At 52.2% G+C, this 12,811-nt stretch overlaps 2 protein-coding genes across 2 annotated transcripts; one reads left to right on the forward strand and one right to left on the reverse strand.

Moving 5' to 3' along the window:
* Nucleotides 1–1,139: 1,139 nt before the first annotated feature.
* Nucleotides 1,140–3,389, reverse strand: POLE4 (DNA polymerase epsilon 4, accessory subunit). The gene is made up of 4 exons (XM_063403062.1): nt 3,151–3,389; nt 2,240–2,324; nt 1,904–1,945; nt 1,140–1,565 (listed from the first exon to the last, which is right to left on the reverse strand). Exons 1-4 carry the CDS (start codon nt 3,352–3,354, stop codon nt 1,552–1,554), a joined length of 345 nt encoding a protein of 114 aa, XP_063259132.1. The 5' UTR covers nt 3,355–3,389; the 3' UTR covers nt 1,140–1,551.
* A 142-nt stretch (nt 3,390–3,531) lies between these two features.
* Nucleotides 3,532–11,884, forward strand: PRAM1 (PML-RARA regulated adaptor molecule 1). The gene is made up of 9 exons (XM_063403061.1): nt 3,532–4,736; nt 6,346–7,027; nt 8,530–8,602; nt 9,004–9,116; nt 9,407–9,476; nt 9,747–9,849; nt 10,104–10,266; nt 10,883–10,916; nt 11,486–11,884. The coding sequence occupies exons 1-9, from the start codon at nt 4,734–4,736 to the stop codon at nt 11,814–11,816; spliced, it is 1,572 nt and encodes a 523-aa protein (XP_063259131.1). The 5' UTR covers nt 3,532–4,733; the 3' UTR covers nt 11,817–11,884.
* Nucleotides 11,885–12,811: the final 927 nt, after the last annotated feature.

Below are 12,811 nucleotides of genomic sequence, written 5' to 3' on the forward strand. Positions count from 1 at the left end.
GGGTCCTGCATGCTGCATGCTGGAAAGCACAGGAACAGCACCTCTGACACTTAGACCTGCCCTCCCTGGCAGGGGAGAAGGTGAACATCTCTGAGCCAAACGGGCTTGCATATCCCAGCAAATGTCCTGTGACTGTGAGCTGAACAAACACCTCAGCAGCCTGGGAAAGAGCATCTCTCCCACATGACCAGAATTGTGCTCCCAGCATGATCAGGCTTCAAGCAGGCTCCCAGCAAATTTCAAAGTGTTTCTTGAGAGCCACTGGATTTGCTGACAGCCTGGGGAAGCTCTCTTGGGGGTCTTTGTTCCTACCACCACTTCCAAACTAATTTAAGTTTGTGGTGACTAGGAGCCACTCTTAAATACCCTCATCTCAAATACTCCTTCATCCCATTCAATGGTTTTATCTGTGGATAACCCTGTCCTGTCCCTCCCCACACCAAATGGAGTCAGAGGGGCACTTGAACAACACTGGCAGGACAGCGGAACATGTCACAGCAGTGACAGCAGCATGTGCCCCCCAGCCATACAACTCTGCTGTTAACTCCAAATGGGAAAGCACTAGTTAAAGGGAGAAAGCACTAGTTAAAGGAGGAAAGCTCTAGTCACCAGAGTCCTGGAAGCAGCAGAGGCAGTGCTGGTGCCCTTGTGCTGTCAGGGGCTCTCAGACACCGCTGATGGCAGCAGCACTCCTGAACACAGGATGCACATAACTCCTCACCACAGAACTCGGGATCTCTGCACCAACTCATCCAGGGACACAGCGCAGGGAACAGGTCCAGTTCCCAGGGAAAATATTTTTGCCTGATTCAGGAGTGAGAGCACAAAAGGGAACAGTGATAGCAGCATGGACATTCCCCTGGCATCCAAAATGAGGTTTGGGGGGTTGGGGTTTTTTTTCCTACAATTACGTACAAGTGCAACAATCAGACATTTACAGAAGCTGCACAACCCTTGGAACAAGCCGAGTTCCCCTGGAGCTTATCCCCAGTTCCTGGAGGACAGCTGGGTTTCTCTGGAATGGATGCCTTGTGAAAACAATTAGCAGAACCAAAATGCTAGAGAAAGCATCCTATCAAAACAACACCAGTTACCAAGCTACAGGAACCCCAGCCCAGAGCAGAAATCAGTACAACTGCTCAACAACAACAATTTAATTGTGTTAAGAAACAAACATATATGACAAAACCCACATTTCCATTAAAAAAATTCCTTGTGCCTGAGCCAAGCCACTTTGTTCACAGCTCTGTGGTGCTGCAGAGTACCCAAAGAGTCTGGGACTGCTACTGGGAGTAACTGCTGTGTAACTGGCCAGAGCAGAGAGCTGCACTACAGCCACATGTGAAGGGACATACAAAATAGTTACGAAAAAATATGCATTTTAAATAAAGAAATTACAACAATTTCAACTTTATACAAAACATCATGGTTGCCATGTCTCAACTTCAGTGTCTCAGTTCTAGGAATGATTTTTGAACTCTCAGCATCCTGTTTTCCATCTCGCACCACATCTGTAGTCTCTTTCTCCAGAGAACTCTGTCTCTGTCCAGCTCAGTCCAAAGTACCTGAAAATGAAAAAACACATTATAGTCTCAGGAATCAGAAGTGTGGTTCTGTGAACAAATAAATCTTGTTTACAAGCTGGCAAAAGAAAGTGCAGTAACTTTAAGCAAATCACATACAAGTAAAACCAAATCTAGCCCAAAAAACTACTGCACATGCCTCAGGGTCCAGCTGAGCCATTCCAGTGCTCAGAGGGGCACAGCAATCCACACTAGGATTTACTGGAGTAACACACTAGGAGTTACTGAGGGTGTGGAAGCAGAGAGCTTTGCAAATGATTCAGTTCTTTCTCTCCTAAGTAGGTGATTACACAAAATACTGAAATCAAGTAGAAACTCACCTTCCAGAAAAGCAAATTCATCAATAGCTTCAATAGCATTATCTGAAAAGCAAATTGAGACCAATTAAAATAGATAAACCAACTCCATATTTGCATCTGTTTCAAACGGCAGCATTTGAAATTACATCACAGCACAGTGACCAATTTCAAAGAGATTTACTTGTTTTGGAGATAGTGTGTGAAATTATTAGTGTAGTCTTTAGTGGAAGCTTTTCTCTCCCATCTTCAGGGAAAGGAAGAATAAATCCATAATTACTTCAGCACCTCCAGACAGGTGGAAAAATCCCCTATTGCAGCAACCCTTTGCTGAGGCCAGCACAGAACATGTTCCCATACCCAGGTCTTTTCTTTGCAGGGTTTTCCTTTTTCCTTGCTGGGCATACATGTAAGCATCTTTGGCTATGGTTTCAACAAACAGCTCCTGCAAGGCAAAACAGGACAGGTTCACATAGGAGATGAGAGAGAGAATATCCTGAGGAAAACGAAAGGTCCTACAAGGCTTCAGGATTACATCAGAATCTTCATCCTAACATTACCCGTTCCTGGTAAACAGGTCTGAAAATACCAGAGGACATGGCTGGACAGTGATGCACAGGACAAGCAATGAGGGAGAAAACTAGGAATGTGCATTCCTCGAAACCCACATTCTCTGGAAGACCCGCTCCACACCAGGCACTCCCAGAGCACCCTCTGAAGGGGGAAAGGTGTCGTGTGCTGAGGAGATGAATCATGAAATCCTTCAGATGGAGAAATACTTCTAAGATCATTGTGTCCAACCATCAACCCAGCACCACCTCCACGTTCACCACCACCCCATGTCCCCCAGTGCTACACTGTTTTTAACAGATCCAGGGATGGTGACTGCCCCCGGGCAACCTGTGCCAGAGCTTGACAACTCTCTCCACGAAGGAATTTCCCCAATATCCTAAGGCCTGAGGCCGTTTCCTCTTGTCCTGTGCCTTCATGTTTGGGAGAAGAGACCGACCTGGCTGCCCCTCCTGTCAGGGAGTTGTGCAGAGCCAGAAGGTCTCCCCGAGCCTCCTTCTGCCCAGGCTGCGCCCCCTTCCCAGCTCCCGAAGCTGCTCCTGGTGCTCCAGACCCTTCCCCAGCTCCGGCCGGTCGCAACCGCCCCGCGGGGCCGTGAGCCGCCGCCCGGGAGGAAGGAAAAACGTCCTGGGAAAGACTCAGCAGCATCCTCGCATCTCGCAGCGTTCCGGCCTCCAGGGCCCCAGGGGGCCGCCCCTCACCGTGGCCCGCGCCAGCACGAACACGGCCTCCTGGCTGGCCAGGGTGACGTCCGGGTCCGCCTTCACCAGCGCCTTCACCCGCGCCAGCGGCAGCCGGGCCAGGCGGGCCGGCCCTGGGCCCTGCGGGCCCGCGCCCGCCGCGTCTTCCCCGGGCGCCGCCGCCTCCGCGGGCCCCGGCCCCGGCACGGCCGCCGCCGCTGCCATCCCGCCCGAGCGCTGCGCCTGCGCGGGGCCGCGGGGCCGGGCCCAGCTCGGCGGGGCCCCGCAGCGCCGGCGGCCCTGAGGGCGGCCCCTCCTCCTCTGCTTCGGGCTATCGCAAAAGAACTCCTCACCTTCCGCTTCACCCCGTCCCCGAACACGGCCCCTCATCCTCCCCTTCACCGTGTCCCCTAACACAGCCCCCACATCCCCGTCCCTGTCCTCCCCAGAGATGCCCCTCAGTGCATCTCTGACGCCCCCCTGCCCCAAACACGGCTCTCGGGCCTCCCTCTCCCCACAGACACGGGCGCGCCTCTCGGTTGCAGCGTCAGGAGCAGTGGGGCAGGTGGGAGGGGGCTGTCACTGGGGTCTGCCCGTCCTGTGCTCCAGAGTCCGCTCCCCGTGGGTCCATGTGGCACCTCCCAGCACCCCCTCTCCACCCCGTCTCCAGCTGGTGGGATTAAACTCTCCAGTGCCCGCCTTGGGTGCCCGCCTTGGGCACCCACCACCCCCACAGGACTCCCAGGACCACCTCCCTTGGCCAACAGGTGCCCACCCCAGCCTTCCCCATGTCCTCAAACTCTATCTTGTCCTTAAACCATCGGCAGGCAGGAGCCACCTCAGGCACTGCTGGTGGGACACCTTCTCAAAGGGCTGCAGGGACATGCCAATCCTGGAGCAGGGACACCAGCATCAACCAGCAGGCCACAGTACCCCTGCCAGGGCTTGACTGGATCTGTCAGACCATCCCTGCCTCAGAGGCAGTAAATTGTGTCACCAGGACAATTAGACATGTGCCCAACACAGCACCCTGCCATGCAGAGCTTCCCCTTGCTTCCCAGAAGAATTAGACTCTTCAGCAGAGCTCATGTCCTGCAGTTTTGGATACTCCAGGAAGCCATGGCCGTCCCAGCTTTCCTGTGCTCCCTGAGGTGTGCTCAGCTGTCCACCCTCTGCACCTCCCCACGCTGCAAGTCATGTGCAGCTTTGAGACCTGACCTGCAGAGGAATCCTGGGCCACCACTGGACAAGGACATTGCCCACCCTCCTGGTCCCATCCTCTCGCATTCTGCAGTTCCCAAAACTGTGGCTCTTCTCTGGATACGACTTATGGCAGCAGGACTTGGTGGGCTGCAAGCGTCAAACAGCAGCAGAGCCAAACTAGTGATGTACCAAGAACTGCTCCTCCTCCTCTTTCTCCTCCTCCTTGTGCGGTCTCACCATCAGGCAAAAGCAACTTCCTGGCGTTGCACACAGCACTTCACCAGCGGTTAGGAAAGAGCTTCTGGTTTCAAGGGAGGGGGCCTCAGAGAGGCTTGTCCTGCATGCTTTGAGTGGTCTTTAGCAAGGAGGCGAGCACACAGGAAAGCATCCACTGATGGAAGATGGTGAGTAAGAACCAGACCTGGGCTGTAGTGGACATGGGGATGGGACACTGGGAGCTGTACGTTCTGGTTGGAAGGGTTTTAGGGATGTCCTTGCGGGACATCCTTGGCGGAATCTGGTCAAGACCCTCTCTCCTCCTGAAAGGCAGAGTGCTCCTGTACATCTGAGCTGGATGGAGCTTCGAAGGTCTCTGACACATTTCTGAGCTCAGAGGAAGGTTTGCTGGGTGAACTTAGGCTGAATATAAACATCTGTGAAAGGAGGAGGCCACACTCCCACTGAGTCCAGGAGAGCCCTTACCAGCACAAAATGGATTGGAAAACCTGGAACTGATCACAGTGATGGCAGTGCTGTACATCCAAGGGCTCTGAGCAAGTCCCAGCTCGTGGAACAGGCCCAAAACTTATAGTTACAAACCACCAAATCATTCAGGTGTCAAAAATCCCAACAGTATGTTTGGGAATCTGGAAAATGTTGCTTTTTTCACTAATTTCAGTGAAAGCCCCACTGCTGGTATACAGGAAACCAGGAAAATTGTGGTATTTGCCAGGGAAACTGCACTTTTGTAAGTCTGTATATATACATTTGATCAGTTATGTCTAAAAACATTGCATCAGTTTTTCTCCGTATCAGCCCTTCCCTTGTGAAAATAAAAAGTATGGAATCACAAACCAAAACTGAAATCCCAGAAGCAGAAGAACTCCAAAATTGAAGCGTACAGCTCCAGTGAAGCAGCCAACTGTGGTGCAAAGGGACAGTGTGGTCTGGGGACAAGGGCATGGGAGAGAGATGGGGAGGGTAAGGTGATCCCTCCCCTTTTACAAGGTCCATCAGAGAAGCTTGGGAAAAATGTAGCCCATCCCATAGCTTTGTGCCATACCTCCAATCTGGCAGTCTTCTTTCGAGATTCATTCACAGCCTCCTCCAGGCAGCTTTTCTCTGGAGGCTCTAGAAAAAGATGAATTTTGGTCTCTGAAGAAGCTAAAGGCATCTAGCATTGTGCTGGAGCAGATGTGTCCTGGTTCGTGTGTGCACAGTGTGAACCACACAGGAAAGACACATGTCAGAAAAGTAGGGCAGTCTGCTGCCTCTCGGCTTTGTTTTTTCTGCACTCAGGCTTTGGTGGGATGAGTCTCAGCAGTGCCACCCCAGCTTTTCCTCCAGGGAGGGATCCAATGGCCCTTTGTGGTCTCCCCCACCAACTCATCATGGAAAAGAGGACCAGGACAAGGCAGGTTGCTCCCACCTGAGCTCTGGGAAATCTCTGGATCTCAGATTCTGCCCTCAGGAGCTTTGCTACTACCAGCCAATCCCTCTGATTTGATGGTCCCTGGTAGTAGACAGAGGGTGGATCAGACCAAAACACTCCATGGAAGGTCTCCTGGATGCCCATGTGGTGGGGTAACATGGTCCCAGTTTGGTGCAGCTGAATGTTGTTTTCTCAGATATGTTTCAGGACCTTTTTGAGCAAAGGTTAAGGGAGAATTTCTCATTTTGTGGAGAAGACTTAGTGTGAGACCATGTTGAAAGAATACCACATTTCCTGTGGGAATTTCGACTCATTTTCCTTCATGGTGTTTTAACTGGAACTGTTTTTCTTAATGGTTGCAGACACATCTGGAGGGGAGAGACACCATGGTGAGGCACCTTCGGGCAAAGTTCCAACAGAACAGGAAAGAACCTCCCAAAGCAGGTGGCTGGCCAGAGAGTCGCCCTGCAGCCTCTCATGGACCAGAGCCAGGACAGACCCTTGCCACGGCCTCCAAGGGTGATCCTCCTCAGCAGCCCCCCTGGAGCACGAGAGTGGACTGCAGCAGGCCCTCTCCATCTCACAGTACAGGTCAGAGTTTGGGACAGCATTCACCTCACTCTGCCTGTGAGAACCCAGCACAAATGGTGAGTTGGAAAAAAGGGAGGTCTCAAGATGCCAACTTCTACCCAGTGCCTGCAAAGCCAGGAGGACATGTGTTGAACAAGAAGGTGGAAGCCAGCTCTGGTCCTGCCCACAGGAAGCCAGCCCAGCAGACACAGCCACCTGCCAAAAACAAAGGAGCTCCAGCAGTTCTTGCCAAAGGCGCAGCTGTTGCTGCCCCCCCGCTTGCTGTGGGAAGGTCCCAAAGGACAGAGCACCAAGCTCTGCCCCAGAGGAAGCCTTTGCCACATGTCAGGGAACTGGGAGTGAAGCCAGGCAAGCCCCAGCGCCCTCCTGATGTGGATTTAGCAAAGTTCAGAGCAGCTGCACATCCTGGGACATCCATCTGTCTTGCCACAGAACCAAGGAGTACTCAGCTGGGTATGTCCAGGCACATGAAAGTCCCTCAGGGAAGGGTGCTGCTCATTCAGTGAGGAAAATCTCCCCAGTTAAAATTTTCCCAAATCTCTGCAGCTCTTGGGAGATGGAAATACTGGGAGGGCTGATGGAGAGGTAGGAACTTGCATTACCAAAGGGGCTTTTATAGGCAATAGCATGAGGATGAGAATGAGAGAGAAGGAGGGCAGGTGAAGAAACAAAGTGGCCTGTCCCTGGCCGGGCACAAGTTTCCGTCTCTGGAGGGTTTGTAGGAAGAAAGGTTGGAGTAAGTAACATGAGAGATATTGCCAAACTGGAGTGAGCCCAAGATGGTTGGGGACTGGAGCACATGGAGAAAGAAAGGCTGAGACCCAGGCTTGTTCAGCTGAGAAGAGAGGAGGAAGGGATGATCTCACTGCCCAAAGCTACCTAACGGGGAGAAAATGGGGCCAGATTCTTCCCAGAGGTGCCCAGGGGCAGGCCTGGGAATGATGGACATGAGCAGTAGGAGGGGTGCCAGTCAGACATTGCCCTGCCACGCTCCACAGTGGCCCTCCAGATGTGGGCTGCTGCAGTGGTTTCTCACAGTTGCTTTTCTGCTAATCCACACTCCAGGTGATGAAAGCTGCTTCGAATACCATTTCTTGCTCAATTTCTCTAACCACGAGGGTAGACTTCCCTTCCTTTCTTTAAGAGAACTGAAAAATTGAGCTGGTCTATGTTATAATTAAAAGGTGTTATCAGGGCTGGCTATGCTGTTGTGCTAGGAGATTCTCACATGGCTGCTGACAAGTATCCATTTGTCTTGTGGTTCCTGAGGAAAGCTGCAACATCTTGCATACACCTTGCCTTGATTTGATTATTTTTGTTAATTTTTAGGGCAATCTTATGATTTTCAGGGCCAGGTATCTGATTGTGTATTACTTGGTACCATAAACAAGCAGAGATTTGATGTTGTACTCAGGTCTTTGTGCCCATTTTTAGTTGGTCTGGTTGACTAGAGACAAGGCTTGTGATATAAATAGTGGCATGTTAGCAGGGGTGTGGTCATGCTGGCAATTGTAAAGGGGGCAGCATTCTGGCTGATGATGTTCCTGAGCATGTGGAGATATTCAGGACTTGCCCTGACTCTGATACATATTTGAAATTTAGCAGTTTTCCACATTCATTATACCTGTTTTGGCCTCTTCCCCTCTCCTTCCGTCATTTGTCCAGGAAGAAAGTAACTTTAGAAATATACAAATGGGAAAACACATATTCAAGGTCCTCAGTGAGGAACGTGATGAGCTGTGCACCAGTGTGCTAGAAGAAAATCTTACTCCATAGATAGGCTATGGAATAAAAACTCCTTGCTCTATCAAGATGTGTAGTCAGTTTTATCTCCCCACCTCCTCCTGCACTAAATCCAGCCCAGAGTGTGTCTGACCTCAGTGTGGCTGATAGAGCTGAGGAGAAAATATGAAATAATCTCTCTCTGCTCCCTCCTGTTCTGCTGTTTGCCACAGGTCACCTGCAACCAGGCTGTGCTGCATCAGTGCCTGCACGGTTCCCACTGCAGGATGCTCCGAGTGGCGCAGGGTAAGAACTGAGGCACTGCTGTTCCAGGTGGCTTCCAGGCTGTGCCAAGCCACTGGGAAGGGCACAAGACGCGACAGCAAGAGAATATTTGGGTTTTCTTGTCTGCTGCTGGAGCCCAAGGTGTGCAAGCAGCTCCCACAGTGTGAAGCGTGGCCATCCCCTGGGGCTATGTTACCTCACTGTGGCCATTGCACCCCGCTGCCTGTCCACATCCAGCTGTGTGAGGAGCTGCTGGCACAGGGCACGGAGCTGCTACCCAGCTCTGCCCCAGAGCCAGGGCCAGTCCATGGCCAGCCCACCTGCTTGTTCCCTACCCTCCTCCTGGCAGCTGATTCTGCCCTCAGCTCCCAAGGCCATCATTGCAGCAGCACTTCCTAACTCTGTGCTCTGCCTTGCTGCAGGGATAAAGATGAAATATATGATGATGTTGAGTCTGTTGGGCTGGCCAGAAGAAGCTCAGGCCTTCTGCTGCCTTCTGTGTCCCAGCTGCCAGTGTATCCCTGCTCCAGAGGAGGTGAGTACAGGAGGGGCTTGGATGCTGTTTGGGATGAGACCTGCAGCTCTGAGAACTGTGAGGCCCCAGTGAGCCATGGGCAGTGGCAGGGCCTGTGCTAAGCCTGCTGCTCCCCACACAGGAGGCCAGTGGGTTCCTCTTGTGAATGGGCACTGGAAAGCCTGATCCCTCCACAGTTCAGGGCAAACTCAGGATTTGGTCCAAGGAAGAAGAAGCTCTTGCTGCTCTTTGTATCCTGTGTTGGCAGGTGTTTACACCTCACAGCAACCTCATGGCAGCATCTCTCCCAGAGTTTGGTTTTACAGGTGGAAATTCTGGCCGAGCCTCTAACAGGGTTACCTTGCTGGCAGCTACACAGAGGTAATGGGGTTTTTTTACTCTTTGTAAGGGTCCCAAAATGGCCAGGGCTCCTTGCTGCTCAGACAAAGCTGCTGCTTTAATGGTCTCTGCTGGCCTTTCAGTAGGAAGGTCTGTGGTAAAGAGCACAAGCTGCAGGCTCTACACCTGGCCCTGAGAGCCCCCATAGCCCCAGAACTGGCACAGGGAAATGCGATGGGGAGCAGCTGTCAGGGAGAAGGGGATGGGAGGAAGCAGAGCACAGGGTCATCTGAACCTTCCCATGGCTTTCAGTGACTGCAGAGAACCCCAGGTCTCCCAGAAGATGAAGACCATGACACTGAAGGCATGTAAGAAGGAAGTGAAGATGGACAGGGAGTTTCGGAAAAAATTCAAGGTGAGCAGCAGTGAGTGATTACCCTCCGGGGAAGGGTGCAGTGCAATGGCAGAAAGGAGCTCTGCTCCACAGGGACTAGTGATACCCAGATCACATCCCGCTTTGTTTCTCCAGGTAACACCAGCTCCATTCATCCAGATCAGACCAGTCCCACAGGCCATTTGGCCAGAGAGGAATTTGCTTTGTCTCAAGGAGGGACAGTGGTCGGACCTGCCTGACTTAACTCCCCATGGGCACTGCTGTTTGTGTTTCAGTTCGAAGGCAGCATTAATGTCCTAACTCAGATGATGGTCGATCCTGCAACAACAGAGAAGAGGGGCGGAGCGAAGAACCTGCCACTGAGACGGGGAGAAATCCTTGATGTCATTCAGTTTACAAATCAGAAGCAAATCCTCTGCCGGAACAGCCAGGGGAGGTGTAAGTCTGTAGGGGGGTGGGGTTCGCCCACAGCAGGGAGCACAGCACAGTTTGGGAAGAAGCTTCTTCATGCAAACACATCCTGACAGATCTCCTCCACCTGTTAGATCTGACAAGTACCCTGCTACCCTGAGAAGGTTCCCACTTTCCTCTGCACAAATGTCCTGCTCTTCCTGAGTGGAAACTCAGCAGCAGCATTTCTGCTGTGAGCTGGGCTTGTCCTTTCCCTCTGCTAAAAGCTTTTGCAGTCCTTGAAGCTTCCAGGCCACCAGCCTGGCACACCAGGCTTTGCTATGGACTCAAACTCCAAAGCTGTGTCTGCACTGAGGGATGCTTGGGTGGAATGGGCTGCAGATCCCTCAGGCAGAGAGGGAGGGATGAGGCTGTTCCCTGCCAGCTGCCATTCAGCCTGGCAGGCTCCTTCCTGACACTGCCCAGAGCAGGTTTCTCCAAAGGGTCCAGCTTGGCTGCCCAGAGCTGGATTCCTCCTTGTCCCAGCTCTTTCAGGGAACATGAGGTGTTGTTAAACCGTGGGCAGGGACAGGAGCTGGGGTGATTCCCACTCATGCCCTGGTTCCCAGCACAACCTGACATGTTTTTCTTCACTCTGTTGCAGATGGCTATGTGCCCCAGGCCGTGATGCTGCCTCTGTGAGTACCTTTCAAGCCCCTTCATCTCCACTCCATGAGCTGCAACAGCTGCTCCATGAGTAGCCAGTACTAAAGTAGACCTGGCTGACAACTCAAAACTACCCAGCTCAGACTGTGACCATAAGCCTAACACCAGCTGGTTCCTCTGGGTTGGAATCTGCCATTTCTGGTGTCAGGAGAGATTCTGTCAATGGGGCACTGGAAGCTCTCCCCAGGGTGTGGTCCCTCATGTGGGACCTGCCCAGACACTGTTCGGAAGCTGTTGCTGGCACAGGATGAGGGTGCAGCCCCTCTGCATGGCCAGGTCTGCAGCTCCTGGCAGCCTGGGATGAGGCCACCAACTTGGGAGGAGCCAGAGTCATCTTAACCCCACTCCAGATGGTCCCAGCCATGCAGGGAGAGCACAGCACTGGGAGGGGGAAACAGGGCTGCAGCTGGACAGAGTCCACAGGCAGGTCAGGAGGAGATGAGACAGATATAGCAGCAGAAGCTGCTCCTTGCCTTGGGGTTGGGAGGTGGTGGGACATGGGAGACCACACTGCCCACAGCACCCATCTTTGTCTTTGCAGGGACACTGACATCTATGATGATGTTGAGATGTATGGTAGGTGCACAGAACTGCTGCCATACCCCTTCACTGGCCACAGTGACCACCACCCCAGCACCAGGATTCCCCTCCTCCTGATCCTTTGCTGTTTTGCTTCCTTCCCTCTTTCCCTTCCCTCTGTGCAATTCCCCTTCTTCTCCCTGAGGTATTCTTTACTTACTCACAGTTCCCTAAAAGTCTTCATGTTCCTCTGTTCCCAGTTATTTTGGCTTCTTTGCACCCTGTTCTCAGCTTGCTCCCTCCCCTTGCTGCCAGCACCAGGGCCCCTTCAATGTCATTTGAGGTGTCCCTGATCCCCCAGGCAGCTCAGACTTCCCTTTCCCAAGCAGTTGTTCTCTCCTGACATGCAAACTCCATCCCTGGCTGGCAGTTGGCTCTGAAGATGGAGCTGAATAGAGACAACTGTATTTCAGCTCTGCTTACAAGCACACTATCTAATTCTGGCAGGCTGAGCCAACCATGCTGAAGCCAAAGGCACAAGACAGCACCACAGAAACCTCCCCAAGGTCTGAAATATGAACAGCACCAGACACTAGCCTCCTTTTGTGAAGGAGCTCTGCTTCCTCTGAAAACCCACCGTGTCCCTGCCAGAACAGTGGCGCGCCTGCTCAGCATGTGGGGCTGCACAGATCCTGTCCCACAAGGCAGGGGCCCCCAGATCCTAAAGTCACACAATCACTGTAGCTCTGTTTTGTCTGTATAAATATAACATAGCAAAGGTTCAAGAAGGTTTCATGGCGCTTTTTTTTTTTTTTTTTTTTTTTTTTTTTTTTTTTTTTTTTTTTTTTTTTTTTTTTTTGGCTTGGGAGAGAGGGGTAAAATCAGGCCTATGAAGGTTTTAGTATTTTCCCATTCCCAGGGCATCTGGCATCTTCAGCCTGGGAGCCACCTGCCCTTTTATTCTGCACCACACTCTGGCCCCAGTGACACTCCTGACCTGAACCAGAGGCAAACTGGACAGAGAAATACTCTAAAATATTATTAATTATGGACCAGGTGCTCCAGCAGCATCTCATGGCCTTGGGGCAGCTTCCCTGGAGAGCTGGCAGGAGGTTGGATCTGTTGGGGCAGATATTTGTGTGAGAATATTCAGTATCATCTCTTGGTGCCCTGGGCTAGTGTCTGCAGATGCCATGGGAAATTCTCTCATTCCCTTTGCACACCCTACCCTCATAAAGCCCTCACAGATGGGGCAGGATCAGGGTGCACTCACAGCCAGTGGGGAGCACAAATCTAGTGCAGCACCCAGATCTGGTAGCAAGACCCAAATCCTTTTAGATCCGAAACA

This window comes from Prinia subflava, chromosome 8 (genome assembly GCF_021018805.1).
Source record: "Prinia subflava isolate CZ2003 ecotype Zambia chromosome 8, Cam_Psub_1.2, whole genome shotgun sequence".
NCBI lineage: Eukaryota > Metazoa > Chordata > Aves > Passeriformes > Cisticolidae > Prinia > Prinia subflava.